We start from the raw sequence: 23642 nt of genomic DNA, 5'->3' as shown, positions 1-23642 counted from the left end.
GTGTCCACCCTGCCTTGCCCAGCAGACCTGTGTTGCACTGCACTGGCCCAGGAGAAAGAATAATTTGTTCAGCCACCCCCCCCCCCAAAAAAAAATACGTTCCTCCATTTGTTCTTGCTGCCCTGGGCTAAACATGCCAGGAGAAGCCGGCTGCATGGGGCCCTGAAGTGGAATATCAGAAATGAGACAGGTTCTGTGATCAGATGGAGAGAGGCCTGTTTTGGTTCTCAGGGAGCTGTCAATAGTATGAGACAGAAAGGCTTCAAGAACCCAAGTCTGATGGAGGGGAGACAGGCTCAACTCTGGGGCTCACCGACCAGTGACGGCAGCCAAAGAGAACTCTCCAAAGGGGCATGGGGGCTAAAAAAATAATAGATTTCCTCCCACCTTTTGAGTTCTTCTAGCTGGGCTAGTAACCACATGGCCAGAGATTAACAGGAGAAAACGGGATTTTAATACGTGCACACCTAGAATTCATAAAAGCATGACTCTTCCAAAGACAGCGAGGCAAAACCGGATATATGTGTCGTTTTGGACAAAGGAGAAAAAGGGGGAGTGGGGTATTAGATTTTAAAAGTAAAAATGGGCGATTTGCAGATAACTGGGGAAGAGTGGAACACCTGGAGGTAGATTTTGGCTCGGCAACCCAGAAACCAATGGGCCTGGTGAGGGGGTGGGGGGTCTAATCAGCAGGCTCCTGCTTGGGGCCTGACTAAGTAATGCTCATGTGGTTGTGCTAAGGGTCCCTTCCTGAAGCAGGTTTTCCCATCTGATCTCTTAGGCAGGAACGGGGAGCGGGTCAAAGGTTCTTTCTGAGTCATTTGTTTCTTAATAACCAGTTTAAAATCAATATCCCAGAAGGCAGCTTTGGGGTGGCAGAACTTTGGTCCCCTTCAAGGGCATGACACAGGAAGGAGACCAGATGTGTGGTGACTGGTGTGCTGGAGGATCCAGGGGAGGCTTCCTGTAGGCGGTGGCACTGAAGCTGATCCAAGAATGAGCCTCCCTTCGGTGTTCAAAAAAGGATGATAATGAAGTTGTGCAGGGGAAGAAGTACCCCGTATGGTCAGGGAAAGGGGTGCAGGGTGAGGGCAGGTTGCTGGCGGGGACGGTGAAGCGAAGATTGAGGGGGGGAGACCAGGAAGAGATGTGGTGAGGGGTGTGGGGCTGTAAGAGCACCTGAAGTTCCAGGCCAGGGGGATGAAATGAGTTCACACTGGCTGCAAGTTGGGGTGGAGGAACCACAAGAGGTGAAAGAAGCCAGCCAGACCCCTGTGCCCCCCTCCCCCATCCTCCTGCTTCAGGTGGCCTAAGGCACCTCTCAGATCTGGAATTGCTCCAGGAAACCAAGTTTCCCTGTTTACAGTTGACTAGGGGGAGGAGGGAAGGAGAAAGGGGAGGGGTAGCCACGGAGGCAGGCTGGTCGGCTCTCTCCAGCTCTGGCCGGGCCTGGAGTGCTGGATCTGCATCAGCAGGCTCGGACACTCTGCTCCAGCTCCACACCTCACCATGGCCATGGAGGTAGACAGTAGGCCTGGGGGGCTCCCCAGCAGTGGTTGCGACCTGGGCGCAGCTCGCCAGCACATGCAGGCAGTCACCCGAAACTACATTACTCACCCCCGTGTCAGTGAGTATGACCCCCAGTGGGTGAGCGTGGGGTGGGCTGTTGGTACTCGGGCGCTGCTTTTTAGCCTCAGGGAAAGAGGAGGACCAGAGAGGGGGGTGACCTAGGGGGCTTTCAGTCCAGTGCAGTGATACCGTAAGCTCCAGTGGAGCCACCCCTGCAGGTGGAGAGATGGGGGTCTGAGCCCAGGTTACTCCAGAAGAAAGGGCAGGGGCGTAGATGCAGGAAGCTCCCTGTCATCACTCTGGACCTGCATGGAGACCCTAAGTCCAGGGAGAGCACCCAACTGCCCCTGAGAGTGTGTGTGTGTGTGTATGTGAACGTGTGTGTTTGGGGTATGTATCAAGGCCCAGCATGAGGAAACATGTGGTCGAGTGTTCTTGGGGGCGGGGGGGGGGATGTGTAGCAATGCAGAGCTGGTGTGCATCCTCTGGATGGGACCTACATGACACTGTGTGTGTCACATCAATGGGTGCATGCCGTGTGTACGTTCTGGGGTGGATGTCTGTGTGTATAACCAGGGAAGGCACGTGCCTGCGTGTTCCCATCTTCACTCGTGTGAGGATATGTGTGAATGTGTGTGACAGCTTGAGAGTGTGTGTGATCAGAGTGAAGAAATGGGGGTATCTATGTCATTTTGGACAAAGTGGGAAAGGGAGACACTGTGCGTGCAACTTGTACACTCTGGGTGAGGGTGTGTACGTGTGGGTGTATATGCTCAAGCGTGCATGCTCACGGGAGGACACGGGGAGGTGTGCTCAGGTGCTGTCCATGTCTGTGTGTGTGCAGCGGGGGAGGGGGAGCGCCTGGCATCCAGGTGTACAGGTGTGTGGGCCAGAGTGCATCTTTGTAGGCTTCAGAGGGCGTGGCCCTGCAGTGGCTTGAGGGCCTGCCCTGCAGAGGTGGCCCAAGTTCAGGTGTCTGGGACAGAGAACCCGGTGAGGCCCTGAGGACCAAAGGGAGCCCTTTGCCCCCGCCATCTCTCCTAGTCCAAGGTCACTCTCCCTGCCCAGGCTTATTCTAGAATTCTCAGCAGCCCAGCCCACTGGAGGAAACCGGCCTGGCCAGCACCAGCTGAGCAGAGCCAGAGGCTGCCAGGAGGGTGTGTTTGGGGAGAAGCTGGTCTAGCACAGCCACCCCTCCCTCCTCTCCAGTTACACACCTGATGGGGGGAGGAGTGGCCTGAGAGGCAGCTGAGAGCCCAGTCTGTTTGGGAGTGGAGCCCCAAGGCCCCAGGAGGAGTCCAGGGAGGTGTGAGGCACCTCCTTAGGCCCCAGCAGGCCCTGAGGGTGGAGTACATTCCCGCTGAGGAGCAACTGAGAGGAGTGGTGTAAGGTTGATCCAGATGCCCTGCCAGCTCTGCCCTGTGTGGGTGCAGGGAGGATGGAGGCCCAGATCATCCCCAAGGCAGAGGGGGTCGTCAAGGCCCAGAAATATGCAGTGACTGGGCCCCATTTGGGTCCAGAGCCCAGGCCTGGAGACCTGAGAGGAGTCCGCTGACCCTCGTCCAGTCCCTTCTCCCGTCACCCCTCCTCCCTGTGGGAACAGGACAGCTGCCGGGATCCTGGGTCCTGAGTGGGCTGTGGGTTCTGGACCTGGACCGACATGCTTTGCTTTCCTTCTCCCTGGGATGTACCCTCCCAGGAACCCTGCAGGCTGCACCCTCGCCCCCACCCCCACCCCCAGTCAGATCCCTCCCAGCCAGTTCCTTGTTTATAGTCAACAAGCCCTGGGTCAAGTCTGACCCAGGTTGGAATCCAGGGGTGGCAGCAACCTCCCCCCCAGCCCCAGGTTTGTAAGTGTGTTGTTCCGTGTGGACCCCACTCGGACAAGTGTGTTCACACACAACAGCTGACCCAGAGGCCAGGGTCAGTGCAGGGGGAGCCCCTTCAGGCTCCACAGCTGCGTCAAAGATGTCATTGCAATGACAAAGGCCACTACCTTTGCTTTGTGGCACACCAGTGTCCTCACAGGGTACATCCTGGGGCCAGCCCCAGCCCCCAGGGCAGGCAGGGTTCCCCATGTGCCCTGCACCTGCAGCTTTCACCAATTCCCTCCTTTCCTCCTCAGGGCCTGAGGGGTTTCTCCCTGGGGGGAGGGGCATGAATAGGCACAAAACCCAGAGCTGCTGCCCTCCTAAGCTGGGCCAGACTCCTCCTCCGAGTCTGGCCTTCTACCCGGGGCCTATAAACACTTCCAGGAGAACTTTGTGTAGAGACGGAAGGAGCATAGGAGGAGGGCAGCTGGCTCCCAGCCCCAGGGCTCACGGGGCCAATGGGTGGGGTGAATCCAGGAGGCTTCCTAGAGGAGGTGGTGGCCTGAGGCACTTCAGTGGCTGGGAAGGGAATGAGCCAGAAAGAAGGGGAGAGGTGGAGTTGGGGTGAGGAGTGAATCCCAACAATGTCCACTCCAGGAAAGAAGGGACCCCTTTGCCACCCCCAGAGCGAGGGTTGTTCCCCAGGGGAGGAGGTGGCATGGAGCTTTATCTGGTGGTGTGGGGCACAAGTTGCTAGGCTGATAGGGTGAGGGGTGGGGGCACAGCATGAGCAAAAGTGATGATGGCTAGGCTGGTGGCCTGGCTGGAGGAACGGCACCAGGTCAGATTGCCCAGGGGCTTGAGTGCCACAACACTGGCTGCCTCAGTTTCCTCAACTGAAAGGCCAGAGAGGTTATACTGAGAGTTCCACCCCGCAGGGTCTTGGGCTGATTCTAAGAACCCTCAGCTTCTAGCCCCTGCCCCCTTCCCTAATCCCTCCAGCAGGATCAGGGAGGAGGTGAGGGACCTGCTGCCCCGGGCTTGCCCCCACCCTGGCCTCACGCATGGGCGCCCGCCTCAGCCCTCTCCCAGGACTCTGCAGGTGTGTGACTGGGCCGCCCTAATTAGTGGGCTGCCAGAGCCCCCTGCTGAGTCTTTGACAGGGAAGGCGGTGGGGAGACAGGGTCAGGGAGGGGCTCCACCAGCCTGCAGCCCAAAGTGCAACCCAAAGTGTCAGCTAGGACAATGGAGAGGGGGTGGGCCAGCAGCTGGAGGAGAGGCTACAAAGTCTCAGGAAGGCCTATGGAGGAAGTGGCCTCCCCGCTCCTCTGGTTCAGCACCCTGCCTCAGTACCACCCCTGCTCCAGGCCCAAGCCCAAGAGGGACTTACCTGTGGTGCCCACCTCCTGTTCTTAAGTTTCCTAGTTGTCTAAACCCAGGAAAGCCTTGCAGTTATCTGGGCAAAAACACCCTCATCCAATGGGTTTTCCTAACACAAGTCTCAGTGAAAGTAACTCATATCCAACCAAAGTAAGGAGTCTGACCACCAGGGGGCGGGAGCGGGGGCCCTTTAGTTTCCTTGGTGTGGGGTGGCGTGGTGCCAGGCTGGCCTACAAGCACAAGGCAATGTGTCTGAGAAGAAGGATCGCAGCCCCTCCTCTGCCACCTGCGAGCCGTGTGACAGGGGCCCTGTGTTCCTCGTCTGCTAAAAGGATGTTTGGACACTCGCCCCCGGGCTGTCCTTCCAGCCTGTGAGTGACCCAGTGACCTCACAGACCCTGCCCATCCTGCCTGCCAACTTCCTTCATCCCAGTTGTCTCGTTGGGGCTTTATAAGGACCCCAGCGAAGGTCTCCGGTACCCGAGGGGTATGGGCGAGGGAGGGCCCCAGGGCCCCTCAGCCAGCCCCTCGAGGAGCCAAAGTAGGCTTCCTGCCTGCCCGGCATGGCTGCTTCTACTGGGGCCCCAACAGCAGCGAGGAAGTGTTTCTGATGTGTAACCCAATCGCTCTCTGCAAGCGCAGCTCATTTCCCCCTTTGTGGGTCTCTGCAGCCACTGTTGGGCTGCTTCCTCCTTCCTTGTCACTTTCTCTCCTCCCCCCACGGGCACCTGGTGGACCTGGGGAGTCCCGGAGCCTCCCTGGAAGGGCCTCGTGGCAGAGCAGGGGTGCTGGCTGGTTTTTCTCACTGGTGCCTGCACCCCCTCCACACACAGTGTTCAGTCAGCCTGGGGTGACAGAGAGAAGTGTGGTCCTGGTGAGGGCAGGGGAGCACCATCGGCCATGGCTGGGGCTGGGAGCTTTAGGAAAACACTGTGGATCAGAGAGGATGGAGTGGGTGAGGAGGGGCTAAGGCCTCAGGGATGAGAAAGGCCTCCGTATGGCTGGGGAGGGGAGGACTCCGAGGGGCCTCTGCCCTGGCCCCGGCCCTCCCCCAGCCTCCTGCAGGTGTCCAAGGCGGCGGAGCCCTGCAGGCAGGGGCATGACCCTTACAGCAATGGTGGCTGGCTCTGTCACAGCTAATGACCCTGATGGCCCAGGCCAGGGCGGGGATGGGCTGGTGCTTAGAGGGAGGGAAGGGAAGGCCAAAGATGCCTGTGTGTGTGTGTGTGTGTGTGTGTGTGTGTGTGTGTGTGTATCTGGATGTGACACCCTCCCCCACCCCTCTGCCAGCCTACAGGACCGTGTGCAGCGTCAATGGGCCCCTGGTGGTGCTGGACCAGGTCAAGGTAAGACTTCTGCCTCTTCCCAGGCACCAAGGCCAAATCCCAGGAGTCCCTGACCCCTGGGCAGGATTTGCAGAATTTCTTCTAAATTGCCCTACCCCTGGATGCCCCCCCCCCACTCACGTCCACATCTTCCTCCCCAGCTCTCACCCAGCCACCCGAAGTTTCCCCTTCCTGCCTTTCCAGTGGGGGTCCCACTCTAGGCTTTGGGGGACCTGCTTCTATCACCAATGAACTGGGGAATCCAGGCTATTGCGCCTCTTTCTTCATCATTAGAATGGCCACATGTAACTTCCTCAGCTTTGTGTATTGCCTCATTGTCATATCCTATCCATTGGGGCATTTGATCACCACCTGGCAACATGTTACCTCCCTGTTCACTTCCCCCCACTATGCCATCCTATTGGGCATGGATGGTGTTTTATCAATCCTGAGCTCCCAGAGCCCCTCACTGCACTTTCGTGGAACACCCAGCCCATTGTAGGAACTCAGTGTGTTCAAAGGAAGGATGTATAAGTGAATGAGATGAATTAATAAACAAGTATTAGCATGACTAAATATGGACCTGTCAAAACCTGAGCCAGCCCTAGCTGGTTTAACTCAGTGGATAGAGTGTTGGCCTACAGACTGAAGGGTCCCAGGTTCAATTCCAGTCAAGGGTACATGTCCAGGTTGTGGGCTTGACCCCCAGTAGGGGGTGTACAGGAAGCAGCCGATCAATGATTCTCTCTCATCATTGATGTTTCTGTCTCTCTCTCTCTCCTTCTCTGAAATCAATAAAAATCTTCCAAAAAAAAACCAAAAAACCTGAGCCAACTATACTAAAGAAATCAGACCCACTCACTTCTGAAAAACAGATTCCACATTCAGTGGACATTACTGTTTGACCCACTAATGTTGGGGACACCCTGAGAGGCAGTGTGGTGGAGCAGTTATGTGTGTGTGCACTGGGGCCAGACAGTCTGACTCAGGCTTCTTGACTTTTAATCCCAGCTCCATCTCACCCTTCTGCTAGCCACCTGTCAATTCTAGATCAGTGGCATCAGCACCAACTGGAAACTTGTTAGAAATACAGAATATTGGGCTCCACTCCCAATTGACAGAACTAGGATTCCAAGTCCCAGTTTCCTCATCTATCAAGTGATCATAGTGCTGCTGTGAGGATCAATCGGGTAAATGTATAATTATTGTTCTCCTTGAGAACAGCCAGCAATAGCTCTGGCTGGAAGGCAGATGCGCTCATATGCCTGATTAAACATTGGTGCCTTCTCCTGCCCCGCCCACCTCCACCACACTCCCTACTCTACCTGTCAGTCTGTAGGACCCGCTGCCATATGAAGAGTCAGTACCTAGGCAGACACCCATTTTCTCAACTGTAAAATGGGCCGGACTAGGAAACTGGAATTAGCTCCCCAGACCTACGGTTCTATGAAGATCGCATGCATCTGGAACTCTTAAAGAACAGGATAACAGTGATGGACCCTGGGCTTGCGAGGGGAAGGAGAGGAAACGGTAGTTTTAGTTTTATAAGTTCAGAAGGCACCTTTATGCACCCCTCTTCACTATCTCACACCCTTTTCCCTGTTCTGGAGTTGCTTGGGCAAAATGCCACAATTCCTTCTCTACAGCGCCACCTCCTGTCCGCATTGAATCACACAGACAATTAACTTGCTGCTTCCATCCTCAGAAAAATATTGGGGGAAGAATTTTGTGGAGATCAGAGGTTCTTAGCCCAGGGAATAAGGGCCTTGAACTTGCATGCAAACGTTTGAAGGTCTATATTCATGTCCCTGTGCATTTTCTGGGTAATTCCCACAGTTTCATCTGATTTTCCGAGGTGCAAGCTCCTGCCAGTCTTCCTAAGAACTTCCTGACCCTCCGAGTGTGTACAACAGCTTCCCTGCTTGAGAGAGGGCTGGTTGAGAACCCAGTTGAATCCCCAGCAGAGGAGATGAGTTGTCCTGCACTATCCCCACTCCCTGCAATGCTCTTAGTAACGGACAGCCAGAGTCGAGAGTCCAGGGAATCAGGCTTGCTCAGTAGGTGGCTGGGAAACGCGCTCCTCCCCTTAAAAGCTCATTGTTGCTCCATGGAATTCTGCTCCGAACTCAGTGGCTATGCCCACCACTCCCTACAAATGAATACCCACACAGGAACACCCAGACCCTGGCATTCTCCTCCTGAAGGATCCCAGGCTGCACGTCCCATGCCTGGGTGTGATGGTTCTGGCAGTTCTTCCTACTGTGTGACTGTGGTCTCTCTGCTATTTAAAGTTCCTTTTCCCTGATTTCATTTTTCAGAGATACACATTGTGCCACTCCGTCTTCACTCTCCTTTCCTCCCACCCTCGCTCGCCCACATAAACCCACATTAAAAGGATGGTTTTTTATCACCCTGCTGCCTGGTTTCTATTGGGCCCTTTGTCTGATTTCCTTTCGGCCCACTCTGGCCTATGTTCCGACCAGCATTTTCCTCCGGAGGTTAGCGGTCCACCATCAGCTCCGCAGAGGCCAGTGGCGGGTTCAGATAGCAGCAGAGGGAATAGAGCCGGGACTCACTTCACTTGCGTCCCAGGCCACACAGCCCTTGCTCTCGGGCTCCCTCTTGTGGCTGAGAAGCCAAAGACGGCTGGGAGTTAGCCGCCCCGCGGACCTCTGAGCATTCTTCTTGGGCCTAGCCCCCTCCCCCAAGACCCCCACTCCAAAGGGTCTGAGGGGTGGTTTTGAGGAGAATCAGGTCGCCTTCCAGGCATCTTCTTCACAGGTCGAGGAGGGACCCAAGCCAGAGCTTCCCTCGGTGACTGTCAGTGCTGCCTACCCTCCTGCCTCAGGTTCAACCCCAGCAGGGGTGCCTGGGGGAGTGGACCCAGCGCTGGTCACACCCTGTCGGCAAATTGAGCCATCCGCCCCGCCTCCCTGGCCATTAAGGTCACTAATTTGTGAAGAGCAGGGGATAAAATGATAGTAATGATGGTGAATAACCACTTGAACATGTTCCAAATTTTTATTACATTTTAAATTTTTAAAAATGCTCCTTGGATCTAGTGAAACAAAGAAAAGACACACAAACTTTAACTATCTGCCCCTAACCTATTGAAATAACCCATGTAAACATCCTGCTATACATTGGCAAATATAGGCATGTCAGAGGTTTACATTGGTGTCAATCTCTTAAAACATCAAATAGAAGCACATTTTACTCGTTCTTTTTTTCTAGCGGCATAGCAGGGGATAGTATGGATGTCCTGTGACTTATTCATAGACAGTCAGCGTGTTTCTGGGTTTTGCTGTTCCAAATAGTACAACAATATATATCCTCTTTATACTGATGTATTTATGGCTGCTATAGGATAGATGCCCTGAAATGAATTGCTGGCTCAAAGTGTATATTTATTTTTAAATAGACATTGTCAATTTGGGGTTTATCCCAGCAAGATTCAGGTAACTCACATTCCTACCCACCCTATAAGAGAGGACTCACTTCTCAACACCCTTGCCTGTCCTTATTATGTTCTCTGCTTTTTGTCTGTCAGATAGATGAAAATGAGTACTGGCTTGCTTTTATGTGCCTTTCCCTGAGGACGAGGGGAGATGAGCATCTTTTGATCTGTTTACATTTCACTCTGTGAGCTGTATGGCTTGAGTCGGGGGAGCTCTTTGTTTATTGTTCACATCTGTGTATGGTATCTTTACCAAATGGAAAGGAAAAATGTTTGTATCATCAAATATTTCCAGTTTTTCATTGATGGCTTCTGGATGTCTTATCCTAAAGCCATCTCTCTCATCCTGCTTTTACCTGGATTATTCAGAAAGAAAGGGAAGAAGAAAAGCTCTTCTAGGACTTTTGTTTGTTTGTCTTAGCTTTATACATAAAAAATTTTACATGCCTGGAATGTATTTGTGTTTCTAATGTGGGCATTTTCTAAGTAGATATCTGTTATGTTAGCACCATTTGTTCAATAAATTATTTTCCCCCTGTGAACTAACATGCCATATTTAGTCCCTAAAACCTGGCTTCTGTCTCCGGATTCTCTAGTTTGTCCCACTTATCCATTTGTCTGCTCACACCAACACTCACCACTAAGGCAATCTACCCCTGATCTTTTCTATAACTGTTTGTGGATATTCTGAGACATTTTTATATGAATTTTAAGGTCATTTTAAATTCCAGGAGAAACAAGAATCTTTTGGGAATGCATTTAATTTATATACTCTTGAAAGGATTTATATTTTTATGATGGTAAGTCATTCTGTCTTGAAAAACAATGTTGTTCTCCATTTATTCAGGGCTTGTTTTATGTCCTATAAAATTTTATTATTTTTCTCGTATCTTTCTTGTTAAATTTATTTCCAGTATTTTATGTGTTTTGGCCCTATTGTGAATGGAATGCTTTTTTTCATTTCCTCTTCTGCTTGTTGCTAGAAAAGGAAGAAAAAGCATTTAATTTTTATATGTTTATTTTGTATTCAGCCAAATTCTCTTATTAATCCGGGGGTTTGTCGTTTTGTTTTTGTTTTGACTAGAGCCTCTTGGGTTTTTCTAGCTCTATAATATCATGTGCACATAAAGGAAGTTATGTCTCTTGCTATTGGTCATTATGTCATTATGTTTGTTTAGTCTCCTATAATCTGGAACATTTCCAGAGAGACTTTGACATTTTTGAAGAATAGAGTCTCCTCCTCTGACCACTTAAAAAAAAAAAGAACATTCTCCATTTATGGTTTTGGCATACTTTTTTCTTCTTCTTTTTGTTTGGTTTGGTTTGGTTGTTTGGGTTTTTTTTCCCCCAAAAAACAAAATTAAGTAACAACAGTGATACAGGCGGCTGTGTGTCACTGATTTTACTGGAAATGAGAATGTTTAGCATTTCGCTGTTTACCAGGATGTTGATGTTGGTTTTGGTAAATAGTCTAGTGTTCAAAGAGCTGCCTTCCGCTCCTGTTTTACATAAAATCGTATCAGAAACAGCTGCCGAACTTTGTCAAACACCTTTTAAGTTTCTATTTACCTAAGCCTAAGGAGTTTTTCTTCACAGTTATGGTGACAAACTCCCTATTATTATGTTGTCAATTGTTGGCAAATTCCCTGATGTTGATTGACCTAGGCTTGCATTCTTGGAATAAACCCTACTTGTAATTTATTTAATACACTGATTGATTTACTGAGTAACAATTTATCATTTCTGCATCTATATAAGAAATTGGTCCACAGTGTTTGGAGGGCTATGCTCTTTATTGGTTTAGGATTTGGGGAGTTTTCATTTTGCGGTTTTGTTTCCTTCTAATCTTTATTTTCTGTTCATCTTATTACGTTGTCTAGTTCCTCCAGTGCACACTGAACAGAATGATGACAGCAGGCGTTGTTGTCTTGCTCCTAATTTTAAAAGGGGTGTTTATATGTTATACCACTGAGTATAATATTGTCAGTTTGGGGGATACTTTATATGTTATACCATTGAGTATGATATTGTCAGTTTGGGGGATACTTTATATGTTATACCATTGAGTATAATATTGTCAGTTTGGGGGATACTTTATATGTTATACCACTGAGTATAATATTGTCAGTTTGGGGGATACTTTATATGTTATACCACTGAGTATAATATTGTCAGTTTGGGGGATACTTTATATGTTATACCATTGAGTATAATATTGTCAGTTTGGGGGATACTTTATATGTTATACCATTGAGTATAATATTGTCAGTTTGGGGGATACTTTATATGTTATACCATTGAGTATAATATTGTCAGTTTGGGGGATACTTTATATGTTATACCATTGAGTATAATATTGTCAGTTTGGGGGATACTTTATATGTTATACCATTGAGTATAATATTGTCAGTTTGGGGGATACTTCTGGGGGTTAAGGAATTTCCCTTTTATTCTCTGTTTTTATAGAGTAATTTTGTTCTTATGTTTTAAAAATTAAATTTATTGGGGCAACATTGGTTAATATATTATATAAATTTCAGGTGTACAATTCTATGATGCATCATTAGAATGTTGCATTGTGTTCACCACCCAAAGTCTAGTTTCCTTTCGTCACCGTATATTTGACCTCCCAATCCCTGTTCCTGTCTTTCATTTTTAATCATGGATAGTTTTGAGGTTTTTCAACTTTTTAAAAAAATGTTTGTGATGACCACAAGTTTTTAAAACCTTTTTATCCACTAATAAAGAAATTGCATGAATAGACTTTCTAAAATTAGACTAATTTTGAATTCCTAGAATAATCCCAACTTGGTTTTTATTATTTTTACTTGTTTGTGTTTATTTTCATATTTGCTTTTAAATTTTTTTATGATTTGGTTTACTTGTAACTTGTGTATATATAGATATATAGATATGTAATATATACGTTGCTGAACTTGGTTTGCTAAAGGTTTGTTTAGGATTTTGGTCTCTATGTTCATGAGTAAGATTGCCTATAATTTTTCCACAATTCTTAGTTTAGCAACAAGGTTATGCTTGCCTCATAAAATGAATTAAAGATCATATCTTTCCTCCAGTCTTTTGAAAAGCTTGAATGAGTTTCAAACTATTTGTTCCTTAATTGTTAGAACTCTCTGGTAAAATGACCTGGGTTTTTCCTTCATGGAAAAGTTTTAAACTATTTAATATCTTAATGGTTATAGGAATATTCTGATTTTTCATTTTGTTTTTAATTGGTTTTGATTTGAGTTGAATTTTGCAAAGACTTTATTCATTTCATCTAAGTTCTGAAATATATTGCATAAAGTTGTTCATAATTCCTTTTATTACCTTTTCAGTATTATTAGTATAGCTTCTTTTGATTTTTTTGTTTCAACAATTATTTATTCATGCCTACTTTTTTTTTTAATCAGTGTTACCAGAGATCTATTTCATTAGGCTTTCAAAGAACCAATTGGCTTTGTTGATCTTCTCTATTATATATTTTTCTCTGTTAATGATTTCTGCCCTTTTATTATTTCTTCTACATTCTTGGAGTTTTAATAATGTTCTTTTTTCTTTTTAGTTTCCTCAACCTTTTATCTTTTTTAATATAAGCATAAATCTTTACATGCATCACATATATGTTGATATATAGGTTTTCATTATTGTTTAGTACTAAATGTTTTCTAATTCTTCTATATTTAGAATGCCTTTAAATACATTCGTCTATATTTAGAATGCCTTTAAATTCCCCAAAAGTATGAAGTGTGTCTGTCGTTACTGATTTCTACCTTCCTCTGATTATGATCAGAAAACATGGCGCAGCTTGATGTGTTCTATCGGTCATGACACGAAGTGATGCCTTTTTAGTCTTTTCTATTTCATCTGTCATTTGTTTTATTCCCTCTCATGTCCAAGGAGTATTTAGAAAAGTACTTTGATTTTCCAGAATATTAGACACTTTGTAGGGAGGGGTGTTGTCTTCTTACCGTTTATTTTTATTGGCTTAAGATTATAACTTACTCCCTGAAGTAAATCTGGGAAGTCAGTTCAGGGAGCCTAGACCAGTGGTCGGCAAACTGCGGCTCGTGAGTCACATGAGGCTCGCGAGCCGCGGTTTGCCGCTCTGTTGACTAATGAGTTTGCCGACCACTGGCCTAGACAATGCTATGCATTCTCTCCAGCATTTCCCTTGGGAAGAAAGTGTAGGTACAGGACTCAGCTCTCTTGGTGCTGATGAGAGCTGAGGACCAGTGTCAGTGTGGCAGGGCCCAGCCCAGCTTCCCTGACCCAGCTCGGAGCTTCCTCTGGACACGGGTAAGATCGGGAACCTGGTTCCTGGAGTGTGCACAGTGTGTTCCATTCGTCTCCAGCAGCAACTGGACCATCCCAAAGACCTAAACAGCCAACATAGCTACTAAATTGTATTGAGCTGTTATGAGGTGCTGAGCGCACCTCAATTAATGGCTTTACATATATTATCTCTTTTTTTCCCCATAGCAGCCCTGTGAAGTAGCTATTATTATTATTATCCCCATTTTAAAGATGAGAAAACTAAGGCTCAGAGAAATTATATAACTTCCCAAGGCGGCACAGCTTCTAAGCATCAGAGCTTCAATTCTAACTCTAGTCTTCCAACTCTAAAGTTGGTGCTTCTACCCATTCAGGTATACTGCCTGCGGAAAAGAATTCAAACTTGCCACTCCCGGCCCCTCAAGTTTGTTTCCACTAGTGTCTGAGCACAAGAGGGGGATAGAAGCTTGGGACTTGATCAAGGAGGGCTGGGGAGGGGACAGGAACTTCACCTCTGGTCTTAGTGTTGTTTGGGGCTGCTCTCCCTTCCTGCCAGTTCGCCCAGTATGCCGAGATCGTCAACTTCACCCTCCCAGACGGGACTCAGAGGAGTGGGCAAGTGCTTGAGGTGTCTGGGAGCAAGGCAATTGTTCAGGTAAGTGGTGTCAGTGAGATGCTGGCTGGTTGGATAAATGAATTAACCCACACAGTTCCCACATTATCTGACATGCTCCAAAGGCAGGAATGTCCCATTTTCCTGAGAGTGACTTGCTCAGCGCTGGGCATAAATGGGAGAATGGAGGCCCCTTCTCGCTAGCAAGCCCTTATTAGAGTCGCTAACCTCTTGTCCCATAGGTATTTGAAGGGACCTCTGGGATTGATGCTCGGAAGACCACCTGCGAATTCACAGGGGACATCCTACGGTCTCCGGTGTCAGAGGACATGCTGGGTGAGGGGTGGGGGTGGGGGTGGGACAAGGGTGGGTATGCTTGTCTGTCCTGCCATCCAACGTCTCCACCAAGCATTTAGCACACTGCATTGTCACTGCCTGTGTACATGTCTGCCTCACCTGTGAACTCTTTGAGGTCAGGGGTCATGTCTTCTTCTCTCTTTGACCCTCGCCCCCAGCTCAGGGCCTGACTATTGCAGGTGTTCTGTGAATGAGGAAGGCAGCCTCAGTAAACTAGAGGCACAGTAGGCAGCCATCTATATGGAGTCAGCCTGAAATGGACTGCACATCCCCTAATTTTCTCCCAAGATCTGCTCTACCTGGCCCTCTCCTCTTCCCAGCCCCCAAAATCACCCCATTAGAGTGGTTGTTCTGGGCCAAAGCCTCGCCTATAAAGGTTTCCAGGAAAGAAAGGAAGACTCCTAAGGAGACACTCACTGTAGCCAGCTCTCTGGGGGTGACCGAGGGTTGAGGGGGAAGGAGACAGAGCATTTGGCATGTGGGGGGCAGGTGGGAGCTGGTGGTGGTGTGGGAGGTGGGCAGCAGTGAGAGACCCAGGGCTGGCCCTGAGCATTCTCCAATACCCCCTGCCCACCCCCAGGTCGGGTTTTCAATGGTTCTGGCAAACCCATTGACAATGGGCCAATGGTCATGGCGGAGGACTTCCTCGATATCAATGGTGAGTGACCGGAGATCCTACATGGCTTTTGGGATCCAGCCCTCAACCACCTTCCCCATGCCCAGTCATCACCTCTGCCAGCTTGTCCTTGGAAGTTCTGCACCAAACACAGGCCAAGGCTCACCTCCAGGGCTGATCAGACTAATGGCCAATCACGTGTGACAGGAGAGCAGCAAAGGCCCTCTGTCCCCCCAGGGCCACACACCCTGAAGTACTGCCATCAGCACTCCATGTTCAGTCTGTAGAATGCCATCATCATTGTGCAGGGTTCCACAGGTGCCCCAAGACCACCACGCTCCTGCCTTCCCGTTCCCTGTCCCCGCCCATGAGAGCTGGCTGGGTGGCTTGCACAAGCAGACTCAGCCCCTCCCAGGCTCTCACCCATTCAAAGGGAGGCTGTCTTGAGTGCTCAACCCTACCACATGAGTTTACAGAGGATGTGATAGAGGACCTCTTGGCTGGCTCCAGGCCACACAGCAAGTTGGAGGCAGAGCACAGAACACATATCCCCTCAAACAGGAGGCCTCTGAGCCCACCCTCAGGTCGTCCTAACCCTGCACAGCACCTGTAAGTCTAGAGGAGGCCCTGGCTCTGACCACGGGGCCCTCAGCCTGAGCTTCCGCCCCCTTGTGGCTTCCAGAGTCTCAGGGCAGCACTGTCCAAGGGGGCACTGGACATGGGGCTACTTAAGCAAACTCACTCAATAAAATGAAAACAAAACCACATTTCACGGGCGCAGTAGCTCCCCTAGTGGTTGGCAAACTGCAGCTCGCTGAGTCGTGGTTTGCTGCTCTGTTGACGGATGAGTTTGCCTACCACTGCCCTAGGAGGGGGTGCTGTGGAGCCCATTTCCATCGCGCAGAGAATGCTGTCCGCAGTGCTGCTCTGGAGGTGGAGGAGGGTTGGGGAGTGCAAGGGGGACTTGAACCCTTGAGCACAGGTCCCTGGTTGCCGTCTCCCAGGCCAGCCCATCAACCCCTACGACCGCATCTACCCTGAGGAGATGATCCAGACGGGCATCTCGCCCATCGACGTCATGAACAGCATTGCCCGTGGCCAGAAGATTCCCATCTTCTCAGCAGCCGGGCTCCCCCACAACGAGGTAAGGCCCGGGGATCCCCCAGGCACCACGAGGTAAGGACAAGGGACAGGGCAGAGGCGGGTGGTCGCAGGTGAACGGGAGGGCCTCCTCTGCTGCGTAGGCAGGGTCCGCTGCGCTGGGGTCCTCGGCATCCAGACTGGCACAGTCCTCTGGCAACTCAGGTCTGCAGGGTGCACAGGACTCCTCGTCGTCCCCAGGCAGGTCTTCAAACCTCTGCCCAAGTGAGTGGGGCGCTCAACTGGCTCACGAGAGAGCCCATGGGTGGCCCCGTGGCGACAGCCCTGCTCAGCTGTCAGCTCTACCCACTGGGTCTTGTCATGGGCTTTCTTCTGTGCACCAAGTGAACCCCTCTCATGCCAGCCCCACGGCCACCCGAAGCCCCCCTGAGCAGGTTCCTGCCCCGCCTCTGCCACCAAGAGTGGCAGCGGGGGTGACAGGGTTCCAGGTGCTCCTCCCCTGTCCACCCCACCTGACACTCCTGGCTGTGCCCCAGCTCACCCTCGAACTGTCTGAGTGGCCAGAGGGCATAGCACCCCTGTCCTCCACCTTACACACATGTCTGGTCTGTGTGGCTGCTAGCTCCTCACCCTGCCGTCCGGAGCAATTCTGTGCCCAGATAACCCCAGCAGGCTGGAGGGGGGAGGCGCTTGGCGGGGAGGTGCAGGGGTTCTGAAGGCCAAGCTGCCCCACACCCAGGCTGAGGCCCTTGCTCTCTGGCACTGTTATTCAGCCTGCTCCTCTTGACAGGCACCCCCAGCCCTTTAGTAGCCGACGACCAGGGCAGTGTCTCCCGTGGGAAGAGCTGTAGGGCCTGGGGTAGCCCTTTCATCTCTGTGGGTCCCTCCCACTGACATCCTGGCAGGAGGACAGACTGGGGACTGCCCGTCCATCCTCCCCAAAGGCACTCTGAGCGGAGGGCTCTGACGTCCTTCCTCCTAACCCCGCCCCCCCAGATTGCTGCCCAGATCTGCCGCCAGGCCGGGCTAGTGAAGAAATCCAAGGCCGTGATGGATTATCACGACGACAACTTTGCCATCGTCTTTGCAGCCATGGGGGTAAGAGGGGCTGGCAGGTGGCAAGTTCTGAAAGCTATGGGTGGGCAGCCTTGTCTCCTGGGCCCCTGGCATGGCCTGATCTGACGGGGGAGGCACTCCTCCGAGAGAAGCTGTCGCGTCTGGGCCTGTAGGTGGGAAAGGCAAGAGAGGACTGAAGGGGTGCGGTGGGCTCAGTGACTAGGGCCATGTGTCCCTCAGGGCACCCCAAAGGCCAGGGCAGCTATAAGGTGAGTCCACAACGGAATTTGGGGAGACAAGACAGCTTGGGGAGGCAGATACCAAGGCCCAGGTGTGGGGGGTGGGCAGGAAGTTAATGCGAAGCAGCTGGCCAAGGAAGGCAGGATGGCACTGAGCAGAGCTCACCCTGGAGAAGTCTGACACTCTGGGGTCTGATGAGACCCTACCCAGGACTGGGCAGCGAACCAGCTCTGCCCTCTCAACCCCAGGGTCACCCCAGTGACGGTTAGACAGTCAGTCCACAGGCTTTACTGAGAAGAGATAGGAGGGGCCTGGCCCTGCCCTCAGGCCACAGGGCCCGCCCCAGCCTTCCCTGTTGTGTGTCCAGGTGAACATGGAGACAGCGAGGTTCTTCAAGTCCGACTTCGAGCAGAATGGGAGCATGGGGAACGTCTGCCTCTTCCTGAACTTGGCCAATGACCCCACGTGAGTCCTCTCCTGGCGCCGACTGCCCTGAGGCAGCAGGCCTTGTCCCCTTCCAGGACCCAGAGTCCAGGGGCTCAGGGGTTTCCCAGAACTACAGCCAGGGGCCAGGGCTGGGAGAACAAGCCCTTGTTGTGCAGAGGGGGAAACTGAGGCTGGCAAGGGGTAGGAATTGCTCAGGAAGAGACAGAGGGAGCTGGACCTCCCCCCTGCCTGCTGCCTGCAGTTCCTCTGCTCCTCCCACAACCTGCAATCAACCACGGTCCCAGGTCAGGGCTCCTCATCCTTCCAAAAAGTCACCACGAATGAGAAGTTTCCCTAAACCATTTGTTTCAAAAAAAACTGCTATTTTAAAGTTTAGAAAATGTGAGTTTAAAGTGGGGGTCAAGTGGATGAAAAAAACACACAATTCTAATGAACGGTCCTGGGTATTGAGAATTCTCCCAAAACCACGGGACAGACTTCTGGAGGCCGGGATGACATCACCAAAGGAGGCACCCACAGCCACCAGCCTGCCCCTCCCGGGGACTCAGGAATGCTGACTCAGGGCCCAGCAGTCACACTAAGTGCTCGGAAACAGTGGCGGACCAGTGAGGAAAGGGTCCTGAGGACAGCAGTGACAGGGCTCCAGCTGGCCCCAGGCCGATGCCCCGGGGGAAGAGGCCTCCCTCTGATATGCCAGAGCCTCTCACCTTCAGGCCACAGAAACGGGTGCTGTCATCCTCCTCAGATACTCCTAGGCCTGCCTGTCCCACTCTCACCCAACTCCCCGCCTGCCCCAGCCTCTGTTTCTTTCTCACCTTGGACCATGGGCCGAGAGTGTGGGGCCTGGTAGAGTGTCCACTCCCAGGAGCCACAGCCCTGACCTGGGGGCTGGGAGAGGGGCTGGTCGTGTCCACGCCTCTGCTGCTCTGCACAGTCCCAGCTCCCCAGTCCCTTCCCACCCGGTACTAGAGCTGCACAGAGCACAGACACTCTAACCCTGACCGTGTCTCCAGCATCGAGAGGATCATCACCCCTCGCCTGGCACTAACCGCTGCGGAATTCCTCGCCTACCAGTGTGAGAAGCACGTGCTGGTCATACTCACTGACATGAGCTCCTATGCCGAGGCTTTGCGGGAGGTGAGGTGGCTGGTGAGGGGCGTCAGGTTCATCCCAGCCCCTGCACCCCAGAGCACGCCCACCCAGGCCGCCCCCCCCCCCCCCCCCGTCCATTTCCCATAGTCCCCAAGCCTCCATTCACCTTCCCTTGTCTCAGCCTCTCACCCCCTTCTTACCTCAATGCCCATGGATGTTGCAGGTCTCGGCTGCCAGAGAGGAGGTGCCGGGGCGCCGAGGCTTCCCCGGATACATGTACACAGACCTGGCCACCATCTATGAGCGGGCGGGCCGTGTGTCCGGCCGGGGTGGATCCATCACTCAGATCCCCATCCTCACCATGCCCAATGATGGTGAGCCTCCTCACTGCCCACTGCTCTCCGCAGCCCGCTGCCCTCCCTTCCCACCCCACACTTAAAGGGCCCGAGCTTCCTTGCCCAGATGTGCAGGAGTTCTGTTCCTCCATAGGGTAGATACTGTCCTCTCCTTGCCCCCATCTACTGCTTCACTCCCACGATGGGAAAGGACCCAGATGGCCTGAGTGGGTGGAGACCTGGTCCCCATCTACACTGAGGCCAGTGAATTTCCTCGTAGATATCACCCACCCGATCCCAGACCTGACCGGCTTCATCACAGAGGGGCAGATCTATGTGGACAGACAGCTTCATAACAGACAGGTACTGTCCCCTCCCCACCCACCTTCTGCTCCCTCCACCCCCCTCAGTGCCTCAGGTCTCCGTGAATTAGGAGTAGCCAGGCAAGACTAACCCCATATAGGAGGTGACCCCCAGGAAGACTGTGGTTCAGGCACAGAGGGCAGGTCTGGGTAGAATGCAGACCTGGCTCTGGGAACCTGAGAAATAATTCCATCTCGCTGACCCTAGTCTCCTCTTCTCTAAAACGGGAATAACAATACTTACCACACAGTTGCACTTTGGAAGATAAAATACGTTGGCAAACAGAAAGCACCTAGTAGATAGTAGATACTAAAGAAATACCATCTCTCTTCCCTTTTCCAAACAGAAAACAATGGGTAACTGGCATGACTAGATGGCAAATAATGTGCCAATGGGTTAGAACAGGGGTAGGCAAACTTTTTGACTCGAGGGCCACAATGGGTTCTTAAACTGGACCGTAGGGCCGGAACAAAAGCATGGATGGAGTGTTTGTGTGAACTAATATAAATTCAAAGTAAAGGAGCGGATGGGGAGAGCAAGAGAACCGGATAGAACAGCCGGATCCGGCCTGCGGGCCGTAGTTTGCCCAAGGCTGGGTTAGAACATGTGTTCAAGGCAACCCCTGTGACTTTTTCCTCTTTGCTGGGCAGCTTCTTTCTGTGTAGCTCCTAACTTAAGCTTCAACTTGGTTTCGTCCAACCATCAAACTTTTTGAAATAATGAGGCTTTCATGAACTGCTATCATGTCATCTCCCCCTACACATGCAGACACCTACACACCCAACCCTGGAGTTTGTGAGAGATGAAGGAGGGCGGTGTGCCCACTTCTCTTTAGGATGAAGGGGGACCCCTGACAACCATGGGGTGGGTGGGGGAATAGCAGGGTGGGAAGGAGGGGAAAGTTTGGACCTTGCCTTCCGCCACACCTCCTGCTCCCCCAGATCTACCCCCCCATCAACGTGCTCCCTTCCCTGTCGCGACTGATGAAGTCCGCCATTGGTGAGGGCATGACAAGAAAGGACCATGGCGATGTCTCTAACCAGCTGGTAGGAAGGAGCGGGCCCAGGGGCTCCAGGAGGTGGAGGGTGGGGGGAGAGGGGGGACTGGTTTCAGATGCTGAAGGTCTGAGACCTACCTAGATAGACCACAACCTTTTCTCCTGGCAAAATCCCTCCCCGAAAGTGGCTCCCCAGCACAGCCATATCGGAGGCCCTAGGGCTTAGGTGATAAGCCTGTGGTGACCGCCTACCCACTCTGCCCCTCCCCAGTACGCCTGCTACGCCATCGGGAAGGACGTGCAGGCCATGAAGGCAGTGGTGGGGGAAGAGGCGCTCACTTCGGAGGACCTGCTCTACCTGGAATTCCTGCAGAAGTTCGAAAAGAATTTCATCAACCAGGGTGAGGCGCTTGGGGCGTTCATGCAGTAACCTCCTTACCCCGACACACACACACACACACACACACACACACACACACACTGACACACACACACACACACACACACACACACACACACACACACACACACACACACTGACACTCGTGCTCGGTCCCTAGGCCCCTATGAGAACCGCTCGGTGTTCGAGTCGCTGGACCTGGGCTGGAAGCTGTTGCGCATCTTCCCCAAGGAGATGCTGAAGCGCATTCCACAGAACGTGATCGATGAGTTCTACTCCCGCGAGGGGGCGCCGCAGGACACCACGTCCGACACAGCATTCTAGCCCCGCCCTCGGCACCATCCTGGGACCCCTGCATCTTGTCCAAGCACACCTTCTCCCCCCCCACCCCCCCATCCTCAAGGTTCCATATACCTGAGCCAACCGCGCCATCCTCAGCCCCCGCCGGCTACGCTCCATCCCTCTCTCTGGCTTCCTAGCGCTGGGAAAGAACTGATTGTCAAACCTGTATTCTATGTCTTGTTCTGATAGGAGCACTTGTATTTGTATTTTAAAGGCTCCCAAATGAAAAGTAATTGAGATAAAGAGTTTATCTTGTGTGAAAACAAGATTGGCAAAGCATTGGTAATGGTTCAAGCTGCAGATGATGGGTACAGGAGGTTTGTTAAATTATTCTCTCCACTTTAAAAACAAACAAGAAACCCTAGCCACAATTAGTGTCTTTTACAGCCGACGACAGAATTTCTCTTTGGAAGATATTTACCTTTGTAAGAAATATCTTGATACATTTCTTGGGTGGAGCATGGGCTCCAGGCCACAAGAGATTTGTCTGACTCTAATCAGCTCTGTCTGAGAGATGCTAGGGAAGAGTTCCGTGTGTTCCAGACAGGAAGGGAGGGGGAGTTGCTGGATAGAGAGAGCCTGAGTGACATGGGGAGGGGGGTGAAAGGCTGAGGAGAAGCCCCCAATTAGAATGGGTGAAGAGCCCTAACCGGTTTGGCTCGGATAGAGCGTTGGCCTGCGGACTGAAGGGTCCCAGGTTTGATTCTGGTCAAGGGCATGTACCTTGGTTGCGGGCACATCCCCAGTAGGAGGTGTGCAGGAGGCAGCTGATCAATGTTTCTCTCTCATTGATGTTTCTAACTCTCTATCCCTCCCCATTCCTCTCTGTAAAAAAAACAATAAAATATATTTTTAAAAATGGGTAAAGAGCATCCAGGATACTGGATGTTGCTTTGAAAGCTGCCTGCCCTTCTATGACACCATCCCTCCTGTCTCCTCTGCCTCATCTACAATGAAGTCATGGACCCTTCCTAAGAGCAAGGAGGATTGGAGAAATGGAACTTCAGAAAAAGGGCTGTCCCATTTCTGTGTCATTGTGTTGTAGAACCAGCCAGAATTCTTGGATCAAGAACTGACATCAAAGGAGACCCTGGGAATAAAAGTCCCATTCCCATGACAACTCACAGCCATTTAGGGAAAGCTTTTGGGTATCCACAAGGCATAGGGTTGTTTTCATTTAATAACAGTTTTACTGAGATTTAATTTACATACTCTACAATTTACCGATTTGTGACTGTATAATTTAACAACTTCTAATATATTCACAGAGTTGTGCAACCATCACCACAATCAATTTTAGAACATTTTCATTGCTTCAGAAAAAAACCCTATACTGCTAACCAACCCCTCAAACCCCTGTTCTGCCCCTTCCCAAGCCCTAGGCTTTGCCTATTCTGAACATTTCATATAAATGGGATCATACAGCCGGGCCAGTGTTGCTCAGTGGTTGAGTGTCGACCTATGATCCAGGGGGTCACGGTAAGATTTCTAGTCAGGGCACATGTCCAGGTTGTGGGCTTGATCCCCAGTGTGGGGCATGCAGGAGGCAGAAGATCAATGATTCTCTCTCATCACTGATATTTCTCTCTCTCCTCTCTTCCTCTCTGAAATCAATACAAATATATTTAAATGGGATCACACAATATGTGGTCTTTTGTGACTGGCTTCTTTCACTTAGCATAATATTTTCAAGGTTCATCCATGCTGTAGCATGTATCAGTACTTCATTTCTTTTTATTGCCAAATAGTATTCCACAGCATGGATATTCCACCTTTTGTTTATCCACATATCAGCTTATGGACATGTGATTGTTTCTACTTTTGGCTATAATAAATAATGCTGCTATGAACACTCATGGACAAGAC

At 51.0% G+C, this 23642-nt stretch overlaps 1 protein-coding gene across 1 annotated transcript; it reads left to right on the top strand.

The window, feature by feature from the left end:
* Positions 1-1457: 1457 nt before the first annotated feature.
* ATP6V1B1 (ATPase H+ transporting V1 subunit B1) lies at positions 1458-23637 on the top strand. The gene is made up of 14 exons (XM_080684836.1): positions 1458-1627; positions 6051-6106; positions 14374-14472; positions 14673-14766; positions 15368-15445; positions 16408-16547; positions 17501-17602; positions 18168-18265; positions 19261-19384; positions 19563-19713; positions 19955-20037; positions 20979-21083; positions 21306-21435; positions 21595-23637. Exons 1-14 carry the CDS (start codon positions 1510-1512, stop codon positions 21756-21758), a joined length of 1542 nt encoding a protein of 513 aa, XP_080540962.1. The 5' UTR covers positions 1458-1509; the 3' UTR covers positions 21759-23637.
* The last annotated feature ends 5 nt before the right edge of the window (positions 23638-23642 follow it).

Source organism: Plecotus auritus, assembly GCF_963455305.1.
Source record: "Plecotus auritus genome assembly, chromosome: 8".
Classification (NCBI taxonomy): Eukaryota; Metazoa; Chordata; class Mammalia; order Chiroptera; family Vespertilionidae; genus Plecotus; species Plecotus auritus.
The sequence above is the reverse complement of the archived record's forward strand: the minus strand, read 5'-3'. Positions and strand labels throughout refer to the sequence as shown.